Source organism: Salmo salar, chromosome ssa18 (assembly GCF_905237065.1).
Source record: "Salmo salar chromosome ssa18, Ssal_v3.1, whole genome shotgun sequence".
Classification (NCBI taxonomy): Eukaryota; Metazoa; Chordata; class Actinopteri; order Salmoniformes; family Salmonidae; genus Salmo; species Salmo salar.
Genome location: NC_059459.1, coordinates 9,593,060 through 9,618,067, shown reverse-complemented (window position 1 = coordinate 9,618,067; position 25,008 = coordinate 9,593,060). Strand labels below are relative to the sequence as shown.

Below are 25,008 nucleotides of genomic sequence, written 5' to 3'. Positions count from 1 at the left end.
AGTATGCAAGCCTAAGTTTTAGGGCCTAACTGTAGCCTACGCGAACCAAGTAGTCTAAACGCCAATCGCCATATGCTTTTCGGAACTACAGAAAAAGTTAATGTGGATCCACTGAGGGAAAAATGTCAGTTTAATTCAAGAGAAAATCTGCGAAGTAGAGTGATGAAAATAAAGAGAAGGGAGGGCCAGAAATGTAATGTTTGGGAAAGATTTGGTGAAGTGGTAAAATAGGATGTTATGTGTGGTGATTGTGAGGCAAATTTTTTATTTAACCAGGTAGGCTAGTTGAGAACAAGTTCTCATTTACAACTGCAACGTGGCCAAGATAAAGCAAAGCAGTTCGACACATACTGTACAACAACACAGAGTTACACATGGAATAAACAAACATACAGTCAATAATACAATAGAAAAAGTCTATATACAGTGTGTGCAAATGAGTATGGATAAGGGAGGTAAGGCAATAAATAGGCCATAGTGGCGAAATAATTACAATATAGCAATTAAACACTGGAGTGATAGATGTGCAGAAGATGAGTGAAAGATTAGTGGAATCTGTGTGGGTAGCTGGACAGGTAGGATGACTGACAGTGAAGGTGAACAGGTGGCCCGATCCTGTAGGTTCATGCTCTACAACGTTCGGAGAGTACGACCCTGCCTCACACAGGAAGCGGCGCAGGTCCTAATCCAGGTACTTGTCATCTCCCGTCTGGATTACTGCAACTCGCTGTTGGCTGGGCTCCCTGCCTGTGCCATTAAACCCCTACAACTCATCCAGAACGCCGCAGCCCGTCTGGTGTTCAACCTTCCCAAGTTCTCTCACGTCACCCCGCTCCTCCGCTCTCTCCACTGGCTTCCAGTTGAAGCTCGCATCCGCCACAAGACCATGGTGCTTGCCTACGGAGCTGTGAGGGGAACGGCACCTCCGTACCTTCAGGCTCTGATCAGGCCCTACACCCAAACAAGGGGACTGCGTTCATCCACCTCTGGCCTGCTTGCCTCCCTACCTCTGAGGAAGCACAGTTCCCGCTCAGCCCAGTCAAAACTGTTCGCTGCTCTGGCATCCCAATGGTGGAACAAGCTCCCTCACGACGCCAGGACAGCTGCTCTGGCATCCCAATGGTGGAACAAGCTCCCTCACGACGCCAGGACAGCGGAGTCAATCACCACCTTCCGGAGACACCTGAAACCCCACCTCTTTAAGGAATACCTAGGATAGGATAAAGTAATCCTTCTAACCCCCCCCCCCTTAAAAGATTTAGATGCACTATTGTAAGTGGTTGTTCCACTGGATATCATAAGGTGAATCCACCAATTTGTAAGTCGCTCTGGATAAGAGCGTCTGCTAAATGACTTAAATGTAAATGTAATGTAAATATGTGAATTGATTGCCCAGCATCTATCGTCAGAGTTTGTACTGCTAGGTGACCTATATTGGGATATGCTTAACACCCCGGCCGTCCTACAATCTAAGCTAGATGCCCTTAATCTCACACAAATTATCAAGGAACCTACCAGGTACAACCCCAAATCTGTAAACATGGGCACCCTCATAGATATCATCCTGACCAACTTGCCCTCTAAATACACCTCTGCTCTTTTCAACCAGGATCTCAGTGATCACTGCCTCATTGATTGCGTCCGTTATGGGTCCGCAGTCAAACGACCACCCCTCAAATTTTTGGGACACTGTAAAGTCCATGGAGAATAAGAGCACCTCCTCCCAGGTGGCCACTGCACTGAGACTAGGAAACACTGTCACATACTGATAAATACACGATAATCGAGAATTTCAATAAGCATTTCTCTACGGCTGGCCATGCTTTCCAGCTGGCTACCCTGGTCAACAGCTCTGCACCCCCGGCAGCAACTGGCCCACGCCCCCCCAGCTTCTCCTTCACCCAAATTCAGACAGCTGATGTTCTGAAAGATCTGCAAAATCTGGATCCCTACAAATCAACTGGGCTAGACAATCTGGACCCTCTCTTCCTAAAAGGATCCGCCGCCATTGTTGCAACCCCTATTACTAGTCTGTTCAACCTCTCTTTTTATCGTCTGAGATTCCCAAAGATTGGAATGCGGCCGTGGTCATCCCCCTCTTCAAAGGGAGAGACACTCTAGACAAACTGTTATAGACCTATATCCATCCATCCCTGCCTTTCTAAAATCTTCGAAAGCCAAGTGAACAAACACATCACCTACCATTTCAAATCCCACGTACCTTCTCCGCTATGCAATCTGGTTTCCAAGCTGGTCACGGGTGCACCTCAGCCACGCTCAAGGTCCTAAACGATATCATAACTGCCATCGATAAAAGACAGTACTGTGCATCCGTCTTCATCGACCTGGCCTAGGCTTTCGACTCTATCAATCACCGTATTCTTACCAGCAGACTCAACAGCCTTGGTTTCTCTAATGACTGCCTTGAATGGTTCACCAACTACTTCTCAGAGTTCAGTGTGTCAAATCGGAGGGCCTGTTGTCTGGACCTCTAGCAGTCTCTATGGGGGTGGCACAGCATTCAATTCTCGGGCTGACTCTTTTCTCTGTATATATCAATGATGTCCCTCTTGCTGCTGGTGATTCTCTGATCCACTTCTACGCAGACGACACCATTCTGTATACTTCTGGCCCTTCTTTGGACACTGTGTTAACAAACCTCCAAACAAGCTTCAACGCTGTACAACACTCCTTCCGTGGCTTACAACAGCTCTTAAATGCTAGTAAAACTAAATGCATGCTCTAACGGATCACTGCCCGCACCCACCCGCCCGACTAGCATCACTACTCTGGACGGTTCTGACTTAGAATATTTGGACTATCAATACCTAGGTGTCTGGTTAGACTGTAAACTCTCCTCCCAGACTCACATGATACATCTCCAATCCAAAATTAAATCTAGTATCTGCTTCCTATTTCGCAACAAAGCCTCCTTCACTCATGCTGCCAAACACACCCTGGTAAAACTGACTATCCTACCGATCCTTGACTTCAGGGATGTAATTTACAAAATAGCCTCCAACACTGCTCAGCAAATTTGATGTAGTCTTTCACAGTGCCACGTGCTCCAGCAGGTATGTTTCACTGGTCATTCCCAAAGCCAACACCTCCTTTGGCCGCCTTTCCTTCCAGTTCTTTGCTGCCAATGACTGGAACGAATTGCAAAAATCACTGAAGCTGGAGACTTATATCTCCCTCTCTAACTTTAAGCATCAGCTGTCAGAGCAGCTTACTGATCACTGTACCTGTACACAGCCCATCTGTAAATAGCCCATCCAACCAACTACCTACTTCTTCCGCATTTTTATTTTCTGCTCTTTTGCACACCAGTATGTCTACTTGCACATCCTCATCTGCACATCTCTCCAGTGTAAATTGCTAAATTGTAATTACTTCGCCACTATTGGCTTATTTATTGCCTTACCTCCTTACTTCATTTGCACACACTGTATACAGATTTTTCTATTGTGTTATTGACTGTATGTTTGTTTACCCCATGTCTAACTCTGTTTTTGTCACAATGCTTTGCTTTTTCTTGGCCAGGTCGCAGTTGTAAATGAGAACTTGTTCTCAGCTGGCCTACCTGAATAAATAAAAATTGAACTGTGTATTGTCTGTCCCTGTTGGAATATTAAACTATTGTTTATTCGACGTGGTCTGCATCTGGGTCTTACATTCATACCTGTTAACAACAGCTTTGCACACTCTTGGCATTCTTTCAACCAGATTCATGAGGTAGTCACCTCGAATGCATTTCAATTTGTTCCTTGTTAATTTGTAGAATTTCTTTCCTTAATGTTTGAGCCAATCAGTTGTGTTGTGACAAGGTAGGGGTGGTATACATAAGATAGCCCTATTTGGTAAAAGAAAAGCTCAAATAATCAAAGTAAAAGGACAGTCCATTACTTTAAGACATGAAGGTCAATCAATCCGGAAAATTTCTGCAGTTGCAAAAACCATCAAGCGCTATGATGAAACTGGCTCTTATGAGGACCGCCACAGGAAAGGAAGATCTAAAGATACCTCTGCTGCAGAGGATAAGTTCATTAGAGTTACCAGCCTCAAATTGCAGCCCAAATAAATGCTTCGCAGAGTTCAAGTAACAGACAAACCTCAACATCAACTGTTCAGAGGAGACTGCGTGAATCAGGCGTTCATGGTTGAATTGCTGCAAAGAAACCACTATTGGACACCAATGAGAAGAAGAGACTTGCTTGGGCCAAGAAACACGAGCAATGGACATTAGACCGGTGGAAATCTGTCCTTTGGTCTGATGAGTTCAAATTTGAGATTTTTGGTTACTTCCTCTGTCTTTGTGAAATGCAGAGTAGGTGAACAGATGATCTCTGCATGTGTAGTTCCCACCGTGGTGCGAGGAGGAGGTGTGGGGGTACTTTTCTGGTGACTGGTGTGATTTATTTAGAATTCAAGGCACACTTAACCAGCATGGCTACAACAGCATTCTGCAGCGATACGCCATCCCATCTGGTTTGCACTTAGTGGGACTATCATTTGTTTTTCAACAGGACAATGACCCAACATTCCTCCAGGCTGTGTAAGGGCTATTTGACCAAGATGGAGTGCTGCATCAGTAGACCTGTCCTCCACCATCCCCTGACCTCAACCCAATTGAGATGGTTTGGGATGAGTTGGACCGCAGAGTGAAGGAAAAGCAGCCAGTGCTCAGCATTCCAGGTGAAGCTGGTTGAGTGAATGCCAAGAGTGTGCAAAGGTGTCAAGGCAAAGGATGGCTACTTTGAAGAATCTCAATATAAAATATATTTTGATTTGTTTAACATCTCTGGGCTAGGCGGGATGAATTCGTCCCACCTACTCAACAGCCAGTTGAATCCTGTGGCACGTTATTCAAATACCTTAGAAATGCTATTACTTCAATTTCTCAAACATATGACTATTTTACAGCATTTAAAGACAAGACTCTCGTTAACCTGTTATGGCTAGGGGGCAGTATTTTCACGGCTGGATAAAAAACATACCCGATTTAATCTGGTTACCACTCCTACCCAGTGTGGTGTGGTTAGATAAAGGAGAGTCTTATCTTTAAAATGCTGTGAAATAGTCATATGTTTGAAAAATGGAAGTTTTTGTATTTTAGAGGAGTTTGTATTTCGCGCCACGCCCATCATTGGATATTGGAGCAGGTGTTCCGCTAGCGGAACGTCTAGATGTAAGAGGTTTTAATCTAACCACACTGTCCGATTTCAAAAAGGCTTTACAACGAAAGCAAAACATTAGATTATGTCAGCAGAGTACCCAGCCAGAAATAATCAGACACCCATTTTTCAAGCTAGCATATAATGTCACATAAACCCAGAAGACAGCTAAATGCAGCACTAACCTTTGATGATCTTCATCAGATGACAACCCTAGGACATTATGTTATACAATACACGCATGTTTTGTTCAATGAAGTTCATATTTATATCAAAAACCAGCTTTTTACATTAGCATGTGACGTTCAGAACTAGCATACCCCCCGCAAACCACCGGTGAATTTACTAAATTACTCACGATAAACGTTCACAAAAAACACAATTATTTTAAATATTATAGATACAGATCTCCTTTGTGCAATCGAGGTGTCCGATTTTAAAATAGCTTTTCGGTGAAAGCACATTTTGCAACATTCTCAGTAGATAGCCCAGCCATCACGGCTAGCTATTTAGACACCCACCAAGTTTAGCCCTGACCAAAGTCAGATTTACTATTACAAAAGTTTGATTACCTTTGATGTTCTTCGTCAGAATGCACTCCCAGGACTGCTACTTCAATAACAAATGTTGGTTTGGTCCAAAATAATACATTGTTATATCCAAATAGCGGCGTTTTGTTCGTGCGTTCCAAGACACTATCCGAAGTGTAAATAAGGGTCACGAGCATGGCGCAATTCGTGACAAAAAAATTCTAAATATTCCATTACCGTACTTCGAAGCATGTCAACCGCTGTTTAAAATCCATTTTTATGCCATTTTTCTTGTAAAAAGCGATAATATTCCCACCGGGAATCTGCGTTTAGGTAAACAGAGGAAAGAAAACAAAGCATTCGGGTCGACGCGGGCACGCGCCTGAGTCTCACAGTACTGTAACCAGCCACTACCCAAACGCGCTACTTTTTTTCAGCCAGAGCCTGCAAAGCCACGATTCAGCTTTTTGCCGCCTTCTGAGAGCCCATTGGAGCCGTAGGAAGTGTCACGTAACAGCAGAGATCCTTTGTTTTGGATAGAGATGACAAAGAAGGCCAAGAGATGGTCAGACAGGGTACTTCCTGTACAGAATCTTCTCAGGTTTTGACCTGCCATTTGAGTTCTGTTATACTCACAGACACCATTCAAACAGTTTTAGAAACTTTGGAGTGTTTTCTATCCAAAGCCAATAATGATATGCATATTCTAGTTACTGGGCAGGAGTAGTAACCAGATTAAATCGGATACGTTTTTTATCCAGCCGTGTCAATACTGCCCCCTAGCCCTAACAGGTTAACACTTTTTTGGTTACTACATGATTCCATATGTGTTATTTCATAGTTTTTATGTATTCACTTTTATTCTACAATGTAGAAAATAGTAAAAATAAAGAAAAACCCTTGAATGAGTAGGTGTGTCCAAACTTTTGACTGGTGCTGTGTATATATAGCCCAGGCTGCTGCAGACTGAGTAATGTTGCCAGCCTAAATTCCCAGTAACTATTGCTAGCAGCGGACATGGGACCAGTGTGTGAATCATGCCCCATTAATCAAACAATTGAAAGCCCTGCAGCTTGCTTCAGAGGTATCTGTCTTAATACCCTCCATTTTTAATCACCCTAATCTGCCGCTGAATGAAAGACCTGGGAAAAACATTAGCTGCAGACAGGGAACAGAGAGGAAAAGCGCTGCCTCGTTCTCTCTTTCTCTCTCTGCTTCTCTCTCTCTCTCTCTCTATTTCTCACCCTGCTCCCCCATTTTCTTATTTTCTCCCAACCACATTCTTTCCCTCTCCAGGCATTTTCACCTTTTGAATTCCTCCCATTTCTATTTCTAACTTTTCTTTCTCCTCATCCCTTGATTTTTCTTCACAACTCTCCTCAAGCTGATTGGCTCTTGGACTTTTTCTGGCACTGTGTTCTCCGCAGGCATCAGTAGCCATGGAGACAAGAGTTAATTGTCTTAGTGCTTTCCAGTTCATCAGTTGATTGGTAGACAGTTAGGTTAAACTAGCACATGAAGGAATGTTCCAAGCTGGCCAGAGGGAGTTGAAATTCTGATTGTCAGAGGGATAGTAGGTTAGTTGATGGCATTACATAGACAATACTGTAGATAGTGGCAAACTGAGAGAGCAGAGAATTTCATTTTTTCACATAAAAGCTTAGGTAGGGTTACACTGTCACAACATGTTTTATCGATGTACACCATGCAAAGAAATATACAAACAGCTCCCTTTAAACTACATTTTTGAATCAGAAGATCCTTGTATGAATAGTGTTCTTACCTGGGCCCTATACCCCATGGTCATGCCATTTATGGTCATGTCACCCCTCATCACTGTCAAGCGCTGCCTTAAACACTTCAGCGAGCAGGCCTTTCTAATCGACCTGGCCTGGGTATCCTGGAAGGATATTGACCTCATCCCGTCAGTAGAAGATGCCTGGGTGCTCTTTAAAAGTGCTTTCCTCACCATCTTAAATAAGCATGCCCCATTCAAAAAATGTAGAACTAAGAACAGATATACCCCTTGGTTCACCCCAGACTTGACTGCCCTTGACAAGCACACAAACATCCTGTGGCGTATTGCAATAGTATCGAATAGCCCCCGTGATATGCAACTTTTCAGGGAAGTCAGGAACCAAGATACACTGTCAGTTAGGAAAGCTAAAGCTAGCTTTTTCAAACAGAAATGTGCATCCTGTAGCACTAATTACATTTTGGGACACTGTAAGGTCCATGGAGAATAAGAGCACCTCCTCCCAGCTGCCCACTGCACTGAGGCTAGGAAACACCGTCACCACCAATAAATCAATGATAATTGATCATTTCAATAATCATTTTTCTACGGCTGGCCATGCTTTCCACCTGGCTACCCCTACCCAGGCCAACAGCTCTGCATCCCCGACAGAAACTTGCCAAACCCACTGGCTCCAGGTCATCTGTAAGTATTGCTAGGTAAAGCCCCGCCTTATCTCAGCTCACTGGTCACCATAGCAACACCCACCCGTAGCACACGCTCCAGGAGGTATATTTCACTGTTCCACCCCAAAGCCAACACCTGCTTTAGCCGCCTTTCCTTCCAGTTGTCTGCTGCCAATGACTGGAACGAATTGAAAAAATCACTGAAGCTGGAGACTTATATCTCCCTCTCTAACTTTAAGCATCAGCTGTCAGAGCAGCTTACCGATCACTGTACCTGTACACAGCCCATCTGTAAATAGCACACCCAACTACCACATCCCCATATTGTTATATGTTTTTTGCTCTTTTGCACCCCAGTATTTCTACTTGCACATCATCATCTGCGCATCTACCACTCCAGTGTTACTGCTAAATTGTAATTATTTCGCCTCTATGGCCTATTTATTGCGTTACCTCCCTAATCTTACTACATTTGCACACACTGTACATAGACTTTTTCTATTGTGTTATTGACTGTATGTTTGTTTACCCCATGTGTAACTCTGTGTTGTTGTTTTTGTCACACTGCTTTGCTTTATCTGCTTTATCACAGTTGTAAATGAGAACTTGTTCTCAACTGGCATACCTGGTTAAGTTAAGGTGAAATAAAAAACAAAACAAATACATTTATAGAAGGATTTTATAGCCCTTCTTACACATGAATGTGACGGTCTGTAGTGGATGAAGTAAATCTAACTGGGGTCACTATACTGGATGGAATGGTTAAAGAGGAGAGGTAGAACAACATTTCTCTAAAAGAATAGCTGCTTCTGTTATGGATGGTGCAGCAGGAGGGATATTTTATTTATTCCCAAATCACTCTCCGACCATCCATACCCAGATTTAGCTTTCTCTATTAAAGTGTTTTATCATCACGGCGCAAGAGTCTTTTACATAGGCCTGCAGTGGTGTGTGTATATGTGTTTTATTGTGTTGCACAGTATACCAAAACTTTTGTACTTTTTCAATATTAGAGCATGAAAACGATTCTGTACTAGAATTTTGGTTACTTTTGGGAATTCTATCAAATGTGTCTCACGTTGTCTGCTGATTGTGAAAGGTTCAAGTCTGTCTATCAGCGCAGCCTATGTCCCCTTATTACGCGAGGGCTTCGTGCCTGCTCCACTTAAGCCAGGCATACACTCAAATGTTGCTGAACAGTACAATAAAATAATAGTAATAATTTATTAAACAGAGTAAAAACTAACTGACAACTAGAACAAGCTCAAACCAAGTTTATTCACCCACTGGGTCAAACAGCCTCAAAGACATACGTCCACCAGTACAAGTATTTATACCCCCCTTTAGTCAGAATCTCCTCCTTTTCTCTAAACACTACATCTTTGTTGCTAGGCAGGAAGTTAAGGGATGTGGGTAATAAACTGTGACCTGACCTGACCTCGGCCCACATTCCTCACTAGCTCCACAGCTATCCACCCGTATCAGTGACTGCAACCATGTGACTGCCTTTCCCTTACTTAGTAACTCTCCAAGCCCATGGATCTTATCCAACCTCCATTGACCCCACCATCTACATTCCTCATACATGTAACCATTAACTTCTAGTATACCAAGTATTTCAAACTAGAACCCAACAATTCGTAAAGCGCTTTTCATTATACAAGAATAATCTCAAAGTGCATAAAATAACATTCAAATATATCTAACCATATCATGAAAGCCACAATCAAAGTCTAGGAGGAAGGGTAGGCCAGCCGATAGAGATGAGTCTTAAGGCCTGCTTTAAAAGGTCCAACAGTCTGCACAGTCCTGAGATTATCTGGAATGAAGTTCCATAGGCGTGGTGCATTGGAAGAAAAGGCATGGTCCCCTATTGTGCACGCCTGGTCCTGGGGGCATGGAGGAGTTTGTCGTCACTTGAACGTAGGGTGCGTGGAGGTTCATAGGGGCAGAGTATGTGGTATCCAATGGTATCCAATTGATGGTTTACAGTCTTGTCCCATTGCTGCTAATCCGATGCGGACTCAGGAGAGGCAAAGGTCAAGAGCCACAATGCCCACTTAACCCAGCCGCACCAATGTGTCACAGGAGTCACTAGAGCGCAATAGGACAAGGACATCCCAGCCGGCCAAGCCCTCCTCTTACCCGGATGATGCTGGGCCAATTGTGAGCCGCCTCATTGGTCTCCCGGTCGGCAGGCAGCTAGCACTGCGATGCAGTGCCTTAGACCGCAGCGCTACTCAGAAGGCCTTATAGAGGCCTTATAGTAATTTATTTGAGGAACAGGTAGCCAAAAGAGATCAGCAAGGATGGGGGACAGTACAGCATTGCTATAATTGATTCTGGAGAAAATGTATGCATGGATTAGCTCTTCTGCAGATCCAAGATGGCGTAGCAGTCAGACGTCTTTTGTCCTCGTCTTGTCGTGTCCCGTGTATATATCTTTTATATATTTTTCTTCGCATATCTTTTTTATATTTGTTTTCTAAAAACTGAACTTCAAAACATACTCCTGCAACCCGCCTCACCCAATGTGGTGCAGATCTGTTTTTTCTGAAGTATTATTCACCTCGAATCCGAAATCACCAACAGAAGTTAGCCAGCTCACTAGCTAACGTTAGTATTCAGCTAATCCACGGCTAGTGGTCATCAGCTATCCTTTAACTCGGAAAGCTCTCGCCAGTTTTGTACATCGCGACTCAAACCAGAGCTTACCAGACCTATTTAGGAGATCCCCAGGTTATTCTCCATATCCCAGGATTCCTACCGCAAGCTCTGGACATTTTCACCTGGATCTTGCAGCTAGCTAGCTGCTATCCGAGTGCCTAATGGCTAACGTCGGTCCCAGAGAAAGCACCAATTAGACGGAGCTAGCCCATGCTAGGCCCTTTCTCCTGTCTAGCTAAAGAGGCCCATCAGCCACTCCTGGGCTACAATACCTGGACCCCTTCTACTGCCGGTACGGGGCACGGAACCCCGCCGATCCTTCACGACTGGACTAGGAGATCCCCGGGTTATTCCCACCGCAAGCTCTTTGCCTTTTCGCCTGGATCAGCTAGCTAGCTGCAATCCAAGTGTCTACTCCTGGCTAACGTCTCTGCCCCGAAGCCAGCCCATGCTAGGCCCATCTTCTGGCTAGCTGAAGAGTTCCATCAGCCACTCCTGGGCTACAATCACCTATCCGGACCTGTTTTACTGCAGGTGCGGAGCCCCACCGGGCCTTCACGACTGGACTACCAACGTTATCTGCCCGAGGGGGTTATTCAACTGGCCCCTCCGTCGCGACGTAACCTGAACGCCCACCTGCTAACTGTGGCCTGCTAATTGTTAGCTGTCTAGAGCATATCGGCTGCTAGCTGAATAGGTCCATCAGACAATTTTCTTGGGCCACTATAACTATAACTATTTTGCCAATTGGATTGGTCCCCTCTACCACACGGAACCCCACTAATTTACCGACGGAAACGCACGAGGAGGCTATAAACAGACCTCCTCCGTCTTCTGCTAGGTTGCTACCCCTGGCCCCTGCATTTACATTTACATTTACGTCATTTAGCAGACGCTCTTATCCAGAGCGACTTACAAATTGGTGCATTCACCTTATGATATCCAGTGGAACAACCACTTTACAATAGTACATCTATCTTTTTTTGGGGGGGGGGTTAGAAGGATTACTATATCCTATCCCAGGTATTCCTTAAAGAGGTGGGGTTTCAGGTGTCTACGGAAGGTGGTGATTGACTCCGCTGTCCTGGCGTCGTGAGGGAGCTTGTTCCACCATTGGTGTGCCAGAGCAGTGAACAGTTTTGACTGGGCTGAGCGGGAACTGTGCTTCCGCAGCGGTAGGGGAGCCAGCAGGCCAGAGGTGGATGAACGCAGTGCCCTTGTTTGGGTGTAGGGCCTGATCAGAGCCTGAAGGTACGGAGGTGCCGTTCCCCTCACAGCTCCGTAGGCAAGCACCATGGTCTTGTAGCAGATGCGAGCTTCAACTGGAAGCCAGTGGAGTGTGCGGAGGAGCGGGGTGACGTAAGAGAACTTGGGAAGGTTGAACACCAGACGGGCTGCGGCGTTCTGGATGAGTTGTAGGGGTTTAATGGCACAGGCAGGGAGCCCAGCCAACAGCGAGTTGCAGTAATCCAGACGGGAGATGACAAGTGCCTGGATTAGGACCTGCGCCGCTTCCTGTGTAAGGCAGGGTCGTACTCTGCGAATGTTGTAGAGCATGAACCTACAGGATCGGGTCACCGCCTTGATTTTAGCGGAGAACGATAGGGTGTTGTTCAGGGTCACGCCGAGGCTCTTAGCACTCTGGGAGGAGGACACAATGGAGTTGTCCACCGTGATGGCGAGATCATGGAAAGGGCAGTCCTTCCCCGGGAGGATGAGCAGCTCCGTCTTGCCGAGGTTCAGCTTGAGGTGGTGATCCATCATCCACACTGATATGTCTGCCAGACATGCAGAGATGCGATTCGCCACCTGGTTATCAGAAGGGGGAAAGGAGAAGATTAATTGTGTGTCGTCTGCGTAGCAATGATAGGAGAGACCATGTGAGGATATGACAGAGCCAAGTGACTTGGTGTATAGCGAGAATAGGAGAGGGCCTAGAACTGAGCCCTGGGGGACACCAGTGGTGAGAGCACGTGGTGCGGAGACAGATTCTCGCCACGCCACCTGGTAGGAGCGACCTGACAGGTAGGACGCAATCCAAGAGTGAGCCGCGCCGGAGATACCCAACTCGAAGAGGGTGGAGAGGAGGATCTGATGGTTCACAGTATCAAAGGCAGCAGATAGGTCTAGAAGGATAAGAGCAGAGGAGGGAGAGTTAGCTTTAGCAGTGCGGAGAGCCTCCGTGACACAGAGAAGAGCAGTCTCAGTTGAATGACCAGCCTTGAAACCTGACTGATTTGGATCGAGAAGGTCATTCTGAGAGACATAGCAGGAGAGCTGGCCAAGGATGGCACGTTCAAGAGTTTTGGAGAGAAAAGAAAGAAGGGATACTGGTCTGTAGTTGTTGACATCGGAGGGATCGAGTGTAGGTTTTTTGAGAAGGGGTGCAACTCTCGCTCTCTTGAAGACGGAAGGGACGTAGCCAGCGGTCAAAGATGAGTTGATGAGCGAGGTGAGGTAAGGGAGAAGGTCTCCGGAAATGGTCTGGAGAAGAGAGGAGGGGATAGGGTCAAGCGGGCAGGTTGTTGGGCGGCCGGCCGTCACAAGACGCAAGATTTCATCTGGAGAGAGAGGGGAAAAAGAGGTCAAAGCATAGGGTAGGGCAATGTGAGCAGGACCAGCGGTGTCGTTTGACTTAACAAACGAGGATCAGATGTCATCGACCTTCTTTTCAAAATGGTTGACGAAGTCATCCGCAGAGAGGGAGGAGGGGGGGGAGGAGGATTCAGGAGGGAGGAGAAGGTAGCAAAGAGCTTCCTAGGGTTAGAGGCAGATGCTTGGAAGTTAGTGGTACAAAGTGGCTTTAGCAGCAGAAACAGAGGAGGAAAATGTAGAGAGGAGGGAGTGAAAAGATGCCAGGTCCGCAGGGGGGCTAGTTTTCCTCCATTTCCGCTCGGCTGCCCGGAGCCCTGTTCTGTGAGCTCGCAATGAGTCGTCAAGCCACGGAGCAGGAGGGGAGGACCGAGCCGGTCGGGAGGATAGGGGACATAGAGAGTCAAAGGATGCAGAAAGGGAGGAGAGGAGGGTTGAGGAGGCAGAATCAGGAGATTGGTTGGAGAAGGATTGAGCAGAGGGAAGAGATGATAGGATGGAAGAGGAGAGAGTAGCAGGAGAGACAGAGCGAAGGTTGCGACGGCGCAATACCATCTGAGTAGGGCCAGAGTGAGTAGTGTTGGAGGAGAGCGAGAGGGAAAAGGATACAAGGTAGTGATCGGAGACTTGGAGGGGAGTTGCAGTGAGATTAGTAGAAGAACAGCATCTAGTGAAGATGAGGTCAAGCGTATTGCCTGCCTTGTGAGTAGGGGGGGACGGTGAGAGGGTGAGGTCAAAAGAGGAGAGGAGTGGAAAGAAGGAGGCAGAGAGAAATGAGTCAAAGGTAGACGTAGGGAGGTTAAAGTCACCCAGAACTGTGAGGGGTGAGCCATCCTCAGGAAAGGAACTTATCAAGGCGTCAAGCTCATTGATGAACTCTCCAAGGGAACTTGGAGGGCGATAAATGGTAAGGATGTTAAGCTTGAATGGGCTAGTGATTGTGACAGCATGGAATTCAAAGGAGGAGATAGGCAGATGGGTCAGGGGAGAAAGAGAGAATGTCTACTTGGGAGAGATGAGGATTCCAGTGCCACCACCCCACTGACCAGATGCTCTCGGGGTTTGCGAGAACACGTGGTCAGACGAGGAGAGAGCAGTAGGAGTAGCAGTGTTTTCTGTGGTAATCCATGTTTCCGTCAGCGCCAAGAAGTCGAGGGACTGGAGGGTAGCATAGGCTGAGATGAACTCTGCCTTGTTGGCCGCAGACCGGCAGTTCCAGAAGCTGCCGGAGACCTGGAACTCCACGTGGGTCGTGCGCGCTGGGACCACCAGGTTAGAGTGGCAGTGAAGTGTTTGTATGGCCTGGGCAGAGAGGAGAGAACAGGGATAGACCGACACATGCCTCTCCTTAATGTAAATATGCTTTGTCCACTGCTGTTCTGGTTAGTGTTTATTGTCTTATTTCACTGTAGCGCCTCGAGCCCTGCTCAATAAACTTTATCCAACCATTCAGTTCCACCACCCACACATGCGATGACATCACCTGGTTTCAATGATGTTTCTAGAGACAATATCTCTCTCATCATCACTCAATGCATAGGTTTACCTCCACTGTAGTCACATCCTACCATACCTTTGTCTGTACATTATGCCTTGAATCTATTTTATCGCCCCAGAAACCTGCTCCTTTTACTCTCTGTTCCGGATGTCCTAGATGACCAGCCCTTATAGCTTTTAGCCGTACCCTTATCCTACTCCTCCTCTGTTCCTCTGGCAATGTAGAGGTTAATCCAGGCCCTGCAGTGCCTAGCTCCACTCCTATTCCCCAGGCGCTCTCTTTTGATGACTTCTGTAACCGTAAAAGCCTTGGTTTCATGCATGTTAACATTAGAAGCCTCCTCCCTAAGTTTGCTTTAGTCACTGCTTTAGCACACTCTGCCAACCCGGATGTCCTAGCCATGTCTGAATCCTGGCTTAGGAAGACCACCAAAAACCCTGAAATCTCCATCCCTAACTACAACATTTTCAGACAAGATAGAACGGACAAAGGGGGTGGTGTTGCAATCTACTGCAGAGATAGCCTGCAGAGTTCTGTCCTACTATCCAGGTCTGTACCCAAACAATTTCAACTTCTACCTTTAAAAATCCACCTTTCTAGAAACAAGTGTCTCACCGTTGCCGCTTGCTATCGACCACCCTCTGCCCCCAGCTGTGCTCTGGACACCATATGTGAACTGATTGTCCCCCATCTATCTTCAGAGATCGTGCTGCTAGGTGACCTAAACTGGTACATGCTTAACACCCCGGCCATCCTACAATCTAAGCTTGATGCCCTCAATCGCACACAAATTATCAATGAACCTACCAGGAATAACCCCAAAGCCGTAAACACAGGCACCCTCATAGATATCATCTTTACCAACTTGCCCTCTAAATACACCTCTGCTGTTTTCAACCAAGATCTCAGCCATCACTGCCTCATTGCCTTCATCCGTAATGGGTCTGCGGTCAAACAACCTCCCCTCATCACTGTCAAACGCTCCCTGAAACACTTCAGCGAGCAGGCTTTTCTAATCGACCTGGCCCGGATATCCTGGAAGGATATTGACCTCATCCCATCAGTAGAGGATGCCTGGTTATTCTTTTAAAATGCCTTCCTCACCATTTTAAATAAGCATGCCCCATTCAAGAAATGTAGAACCAGGAACAGATATAGCCTTTGGTTCTCTCCAGAACTGACTGCCCTTGACCAGCACAAAAACATCCTGTGGCGTTCTGCATTAGCATCAAACAGCCCCGTGATATGCAACTTTTCAGGGAAGTTAGGAACCAATATACACAGGCAGTTAGGAAAGCCAAGGCTAGCTTTTTCAAGCAGAACTTTCCTTCCTGCAACACAAACACAAAAAAGTTCTGGGACACTGTAAAATCCATGGAGAATAAGAGCACCTCCTCCCAGCTGCCCACTGCACTGAGGATAGGAAACTCTGTCACCACCAATAAATCCACTATAATTGATAACTTCAATAAGCATTTTTCTACGGCTAGCCATGCTTTCCACCTGGCAACCCCAACAGCATTGCACCCCACACAGCAACTCGCCCAATCCTCCCCCATTTCTCCTTCTCCCATATCCAGTTAGCTGATGTTCTGAAAGAGCTGCAAAATCTGGACCCCTACAAATCAGCCGGGCTAGACAATCTGGACTCTTTCTTTCTAAAATTATCTGCCGAAATTATTGCAACCCCTATTACTAGCCTGTTCAACCTCTCTTTCGTGTCGTCTGAGATTCCCAAAGATTGGAAAGCAGCTGCGGTCATCCCCCTCTTCAAAGGGGGGACACTCTTGACCCAAACTGCTACAGACCTATGTCTATCCTACCCTGCCTTTCTAAGGTCTTCGAAAGCCAAATTAACAAACAGATTATCGACCATTTCGAATCCCACTGTACCTTCTCCGCTATGCAATCTGGTTTCAGAGCTGGTCATGGGTGCACCTCAGCCACGCTCAAGGTCCTAAATGATATCATAAACGCCATCGATAAGAAACAATACTGTGCAACCGTTTTCATCGACCTGGCTAAGGCTTTCGACTCTGTCAATCACCACATCCTTATCGGCAGACTCAACAGCCTTGGTTTCTGAAATGATTGCCTCGCCTGGTTCACCAACTACATCTCCGATAGAGTTCAGTGTGTCAAATCGGAGGGCCTGTTGTCCGGGCCTCTGGCAGTCTCTATGGGGGTGCCACAGGGTTTAATTCTTGGGCCGACTCTTTTCTCTGTATACATCAATGATGTCGCTCTTGCTGCTGGTGAGTCTCTGATCCACCTATACACAGACGACACCATTCTGTATACTTCTGGCCCTTTTTTGGACACTGTGTTAATACCCTCCAGATGAGCTTCAATGCCATACAACTCTCCTTCCGTGGCCTCCAACTGCTCTTAAATACAAGTAAAACTAAATGCATGCTCTTCAACCGATCGCTGCCCGCACATGCCCGCCCGTCCAGCATCACTACTCTGGACGGTTCTGACTTAGAATATGTGGACAACTACAAATACCTAGGTGTCTGGTTAGACTGTAAACTCTCCTTCCAGACTCTTATCAAACATCTCCAATCCAAAATTAAATCTAGAATTGACTTCCTATTTCGCAACAAAGCATCCTTCACTCATGCTGCCTAACATACCCCCGTAAAACTGACCATCCTACTGATCCTCGACTTTGGCGATGTCATTTACAAAATAGCCTCCAACACTCTACTCAAAAATTGGATGCAGTCTATCACAGTGCCATCCGTTTTGTCACCAAAGCCCCATATACTACCCACCACTGCGACCTGTACGCTCTTATTGGCTGGCCCTCGCTTCATACTCGTCGCCAAACCCACTGTCTCCAGGTCATATTCAAGACCCTGCTAGGTAAAGCCCCACCTTATCTCAGTTCGCTGGTCACCATAGCAGCACCCACCTGTAGCACGTGCTCCAGCAGGTATATCTCACTGGTCACCCCCAAAGCCAATTCCTCCTTTGGCCGCCTCTCGTTCCAGTTCTCTGCTGCCAAATACTGGAACGAACTACAAAAATCACTGAAACTGGAGACACATCTCCCACACTAGCTTTAAGCATCAGCTGTCAGAGCAGCTCACAGATCACTGCACCTGTACATAGCCCATCTGTAAATAGCCCAAACAACTACCTCATCCCCTACTGTATTTATTTATTTATCTTGCTCCTTTTCACCCCAGTATTTCTTCTTTGCACATTCATCTACTGCACATCTACCATTCCAGTGTTTAATTGCTATATTGTATTTACTTCGCCACCATTGCCTATTTATTGCCTTACCTCCCCTATCTCACCTCATTTGCACACATTGTATATAGACTTGTTTTTCTACTGTATTATTGACTGTATGTTTGTTTCCTCCATGTGTAACTCTGTGTTGTTGTATGTGTCGAACTGCTTTGCTTTATCTTGGCCAGGTCGCAGTTGTAAATGAGAACTTTTTCTCAACTTGCCTACCTGGTTAAATAAAGATGAAATAAATAAAATAAAATAAAAATAAAAAGTACTTCCCAAGTGTAAGGAAGTCGATTGTTTTCATCTGTAGCCCAATTAAATCAGCCAAAACAAGCTCAATAACTTAATGAATGCACACACTGCTATTGAATATGAACTTCCCTTTATTGTGAATACATTTTCACAATATATTTTCTCTTGAACATTTATTGAACAAGGATGTTTTTCTTCAACATTTATATAAATATTTAGGACTATTGAAGAGTAACTTAATGTTTTGTTCAAACAAATGTCAAACAATAGCTTAAATTGACACCTTATGCATGCTTTTGTGAAAAAAAAGTCTAAGAATAATCACACCTTGTGCATGATTTTGTGAAAATGCGCTCTACAATTAGGCTTCTTTGCCCTTCAACAATTTATTTTTTTAAATTATGTTTTTCTTGAGCATTTAAGCCTATTAATTTGAAAAGCCTTAGGATTAAGCTTGCAAAGGGAGGGTATATTACTGATCATTTTTTAAGTTTACCAGTAAACTACCAGAATTTTGGTAAAGTTTTGGGGAGATTTTATCACAAGACAACTAGTGGCCTTTTTGGGTACTTCAGATTATTACAGGTGTCTGTAATTTCTCTTCCCCTCAGTGTGTCCTTATCACATGTAAAATAATAAAATAAAATATTTTCAGAATGAAATTTTCTTTAGATTTTTTTTACACACTTTTATTTATTTTACTATATCAATATGTATTTGTTGTTAATGTTTTGCCACCAAACTGGTGGCAGTTGATTAATTATGCTATTTTATTTTTAGCCATATGGTCTATCGACTAGAAACTCGTGGACAATATGTACACAGTAATAAAACATTTATACTGTATATTAATTTTTGCAAAGTTATTCAATTATAAATGACCGAAATTACAATGAATTACCAAAATGAATTAATTTTCCGGTAACTTTGCTAAATTACCGGTAGCTTTGCAACCCCACTTAGGCCTATTGAACAGTAGCCTATCATTTTGCAGAAACAAAACAAAATGTGAAACAATAAATGGACATCTTGTAGGCCGACTGCCTGTGTCAGTTAATAGCCTATACCAGCATATGAATTAAATCTAATTAAATAAATAATACGTTTAGAAAATAAATAGACTATAACAAAACTGGTTCTCCCAAAAAGCAAGCAAAATGTTCTGCCCAAGTTCCCAAAAGCATTTGGAGCTTGGAGTGTATTTGGCGCGTGCCCTGTATTTTGCATGCATTGGCCTACAGTTAGACCCTAAAGCTTAGGCGTACGCACTGCCAGATAAAAAATGATGAAAGAAAAACCTCAATGTAGCCTATATGAATTGCAGAAGAATGATACATTTATGGATTTTTTTATGCATTGATTTCTGAATATTTTATATCCTCGCGGATATAACCACGTGGACTGTGGGTTATGAGTCAACCCGTGTACCACTAGTGTGTGTACAGTATGTCTGTATGCGCGTGCGTGTGTGTGTATTCACGTGTGTGTTTGCTAACTATGGTCCCAATAGTTAGTGGTGTTACGCTATGGTGTTTGCTAACTATGGTCCCCATACACAAAGTTATCTTTATTCTGTTTCCTATGTTTATTTGTATACAGTAGCTGTTAAACTGAATTTATGATTGGAAGCACCCATGCACTTACTTAAAGGAAGTAGGAAACCAACTATGTGGCATTGAGCCTCTTGTAAAATGTCTGAGCATTGCCAGAGCTTTGGAATATTGGTTTGTTGTTGAGGAGGGGATGCTTTTAAAGTTTACTGTCTTGTAAGCAGGCATCATGAAAACAAATAGTTAAATATCAGCGTGAGAGCATAAACGTTCCTAATGAGGCCCTTGGGAAGCGATAGGTGCAGAGAGCTCCACAATAGTGCAGTGTTACGTGTGGATTTAGGTCATTGCTTTGTGTTGTGCCCCTGTCTCGCCCTAGCGCTCCAAGCTCCCAGCTCCCTCTCATAGTTATTATTTAGTGTGAGGATGACCTGACTAAAAAATGTTTTCTCTCAAATCATCAAACCACCCATAAGCTGACTGCTGGAGCTGGAGCTGGACCAACTGTCAATCTGTTTATCTGGGTCTCAGTTGAGCTCTGTGTAGCAGATATGGAAGAGTTTACGATCTAGCTGCCACTTTGTTATTTAAGCCCTCAGCGGTGAGTTTGCTTTGCTCAGGCAGTAGGGAGGAGAAGGGGAGAGGAAGGGAGGTAAGAGGGAGAGGGGGAGAGTAGAGACCGAGAGGGGGAAAGAGCTGGTAGAGGAAGAGAGAGGGAGAGGAGGAGACGATGAGATGAGGAGAAGAGGGGGAGATATATTTCCCATGGTACAGTATGTGTTGGTTGGCCTACTCACCAATGATGTATCTGTCCTCTCTGCACACCATTCATGTCTCAGTCTCTCTCACATAGACTTGCACATGGGCGGCAGGTAGCACAGGGGCAGCAGGTAGCACAGGGGCGGCAGGGAGCACAGCATCCAGGGAAATGGATTGCTGTCATACCTTGTCCATAGACTGCTTACAGGGTAAGGAAACCAACAGGTCATTTTGTAATTTGGGTGAACTATCACTTTAATCCTAATCTTAATGAACACACACCTACACTTTCTCTGCAGTTACATTTACATGGATTTTATTACTTTATTTCGTTATTGTCATCTTTGCCATTGTAACAGTATAGCTTCCGTCCCTCTCCTCTCCCCAACCTGGGCTCGAACCAGGGACCCTCTGCATCATCAACAACAGTCGCCCACGAAGCATCGTTACCCATCGCGCCACAAAAGCCGTGGCCCTTGCAGCGCAAGGGGAACAACTACTTAAGGTCGCAGAGCAAGTGACGTCACCGATTAAAACGCTATTAGCGCGCACCACCGCTAACTAGCTAACCATTTCACATCTGTTACACCATCATCAAATCTTTAAGTAATCATCATCATCATGTCATTATCATAATAATATGTTTAAAGGCTTTCTTCTCCTGTTTTCTCTTTCCTAGAAATGAAAGACAAGCAAGCTGCTTGCATGGAGACATCAGACTGGCTGATATTGGATTAAGCTCATAGGGTTTCTATTTAGGACCTGACTGGAGAGTTGATACACTACTTTGTGGTTGTGTCCCTTGGAAGGAACGCTGCTGTTATAGGGAGGGAGAGCTGTGTTCTATTTCTGCCTGTGGTGTTGGAGCTAACCGAGGCAGTAGCAGCAGCAACACTGGGTTGCCCATGCTATCATAGGATTATTCAACATCACTGCACTGGATTTGACTCATAGAGTGCTCACTTTATCAGTCCCTCTGATGTACAGTGTGGTATAATTGTCTAATGGGCATTGCTAAGGGAGCTAAGCGAAGGAAGAGGAACGAATAATGAATCTATGTTAGGGTTGCAAAGGGAGAGTATAATACTGTTAACTTTATAAGTTTACCAGTAAACTTCCAGAATTTTCAATACGTGCAAAATATATAAAACAATCAAATAAGATGATTTTGAAATTAACCATTTAATGACAACGCTAAAACATTATCCTAAATATAACCCATACATTTAGTGAATACAGTTCGTTTAATATGAGAGTTTCAGCATCAAATATCCTTCAAATTTTTACACACTGTTATTTATTTTACTATGTCAATATGTCTGTTGTAAATGTTTTTGCGGTGGCAGTTGTGAAAAAAAGTTCATAGTTGGAGTAGTTGCAGAGTTAATTAGGCTATTTTCTCTTGAGCCATATGGTCTATCCACTAGAAACTAATGAACATCAGTGTAAAGATTAAGAAAATATGATACATTTTTTTATTTATTATTCAAGTACAAATCACCAAAGTTACCATAGATTGTCATAGATTACCTGTTAATTGCCTAAATTGCTGAACATTCCGGTAACTTGGTAAATTACTGGTGGTTTTGCAACCCTAATCTAGCTACAGTACATCTAGCTACATCTATCTCGACCTAGACGGATGTTTTGCTCAGTGGTAAAGGGTACAGAAGTAGCCTAGGTCATTCATAAGATGTTTGCCTGCAGGGTAAAGCATACTGTATTTCAGCGCAAGCTTTTACTCAAATCCCCAAAAGCCTCTCAGGTTCTTGTCTCTGCTCCAGCTGATGAAATCATGATCAGTGTTTAAAGCTTTTAGCTAACAGCCCTGCAAAAAAAAGTGTGATGGCTGCGCACTCAAAAGATGTCTCATAAAGTTTGCTTAATTATTCAAATGTGTTATTAGTTTCACTGCATCAGGGAAATGTCTGTGTACGCTATCCCTAATTAAGTAAGTTTTATGTGACATCTTTCTGAGTGCGGAGCCATCACAGTTTTCTGCTTATCTGAATTGACATGTTTTACGCACCAACCAAACATCTGGAACGGCGTGATGGTCCCCCTTTGATTAGCTAAAAGCACTGCAAAACACCCAGGAGTTTGGCCTCTCTCGCACAGCTCTCGACACCCCCCCCCCATTCTACCACTCCACACAGGATGCCATCATCTCAGTCAAGAGTTCAAAATTGAATTTAGAGCCCTTTGGAATCCTCATCAGAAATGAGTGGTGAGCAAAATGCAGAGATTGAACCAATCGGTGTTTCATTATTTATTTCCTCGCAGAAAGCGTCATTGAGGCAAGGTCAGTGAGAAGAGTTGATTCAGGGAATTAGAACAGTGTTCAGCTCTTTACTTTTATGTTCTTTACCATTATGTGAAGATACGAGACTTTGAAAGCCGCCAAGCTGTAGATTAGAATCTAGAGACCTTTTCACACCGCTGAGCCAAACTGACCCGAGCCAAACTGTACTAAGCTGGCCGGGGTACACATCCATCCACCATACTTGCTGAACCATGCTGAAAAGGAACATTTTAAAGATGTCCAAGCCAGCACAGTTGGGTTCGGATCAGCATGATAGTGTGAAAAGGGTAAAGGTTTTTGAAATATTAGTGTCGTCATGTCTATGGGATTCAGAGCTATGGTACTGAAATAATTCAAAGAAACACAACAGCAAGAGACAAGTAAGATGAGTAATTTGAGGGTATTGGAGAAAAAAGCCACAGGGAACTATATTTCATGTCGCTGAATAAATATTTCCTGCACATCCTCTGTTCAGAGGCGTTGTCAAGGATTATTCTCTGGCACATCAGAGTGCACTCAGCAACTAATCATTTTTACTGTGGAAGATTTAAGTGCCATCTCTTGCCTGTCACTTATAATTTGAATGTCAACTGTCAAACACCCATGGCATAGTATTGTTCCTAAGTCGGATTTGAAAAGTCGTGTTTTTTGGGGGGAAACCGCGGCAGTTTTTTTTTCAGCTCAACACAGAACGCTGCTCAATGAAATTGTGGAGCAAAGCAGTCAATTTTCTGAGGTGCCACATGGAAATGTGGATTTTACGGAAATTATTATGCATTAGTAATAAAAAATACATTTGGCTTTGTGCTGAGAAATACAGTATTTCTATGGAGATAGCGGTTTTTGCCTCGCAGTACTTTATAATCTGTTGTCATTGTCATGTATGTATTCTATATATAACCAGTGACGTGCCATTCAAATAGAAATCCTCCTTACAAAGGAGACATGCTCCAAATACCAATCACCAAAGCATGTAACGACCACAGCTCTAAGTCGTTGTAACAGCACTATTTTAAGTTTCACAATTCTAAGTGTTTCTTGAATTGAGTAGTTCTTGTGTGGTTACACACACACACACACACACACACACACACACACACACACACACACACACACACACACACACACACACACACACACACACACACACACACACACGGAAACTCATGCAGTAGATCTGTCTTCTTCTTTCCTCCAGCGAGGTCGTCCTCTCCAACATCAACCACAGCCTGTCTGGCATCTGGGAGTGCCAGGTGACCAGTTCCCGTGGCAACAGGTCCAGACAGATGGAGATCCTTGTGTTGGAGACGTCAGCACCCTACTGCTCAGCAGACAGGGTCAACAGCAACAAGGGGGACTTCAGGTGGGTGCTCTAACCAGACCAAAAACAAGGACCTCTTCAGGTGAAGACTAAATGACAAGGTCAAAGGTCAACTACAGTGCAACAAGGTAGCCTAAAACATGCCTGACCTCAGGTTGGCATTCAAGAAGTCAGTGTTTTGAGAATGTGAAATGTGAAAGCCCAATGGTTCGCTAAACTCAGCTCTGCTCAAGTAGGAAGCGACTGTAGAATATTAGATAACAAAGAAAGTAAACAGTCAAATGAGAAAAAAAATCCATGGAATGTACGTACTGTTTAGCTAGCAGTTATCCCCACGCATTAGGAAGCCATGTGTTTCATATCAATCACCAAAATGCTAATAAATCTGTACCTCAGCTTTATACTGTAGCTTTCTAGAAAACATTCCAATTAGTCTCTGACTGGCATTTTCCCATCCAGCCTTATGAGTTGAATAGCTAACAGGCTCTCCACGAGACCTGGGTTGAAATACTTTGAGCATTTGCTTCAGTCTGCCTGGAGTGCCAGATGGGAGGGGTTTACCATTTTGGAACTGTTCAACTGGTTCCATTGCGTCAGGTGGCAGCGTAGCCTAGTGGTTAGAGTGTTGGACAAGGTACAAATCTGTCGTTCTGCCCCTGAACAAGGCAGTTAACCCACTGTTCCTAGGCCGTC

The 25,008-nt window shown here is 44.5% G+C and overlaps 1 protein-coding gene across 1 annotated transcript in view; it reads left to right on the top strand.

The window, feature by feature from the left end:
• Positions 1-25,008, top strand: part of LOC106576780 (adhesion G protein-coupled receptor A3-like) — a 167,569-nt gene that overhangs the window by 128,217 nt on the left and 14,344 nt on the right. The window contains exon 8 of the mRNA XM_014154178.2: positions 24,193-24,357. Coding sequence (XP_014009653.2) covers positions 24,193-24,357 — 165 coding nt within the window. The remainder of the gene's footprint in view (positions 1-24,192; positions 24,358-25,008) is intronic.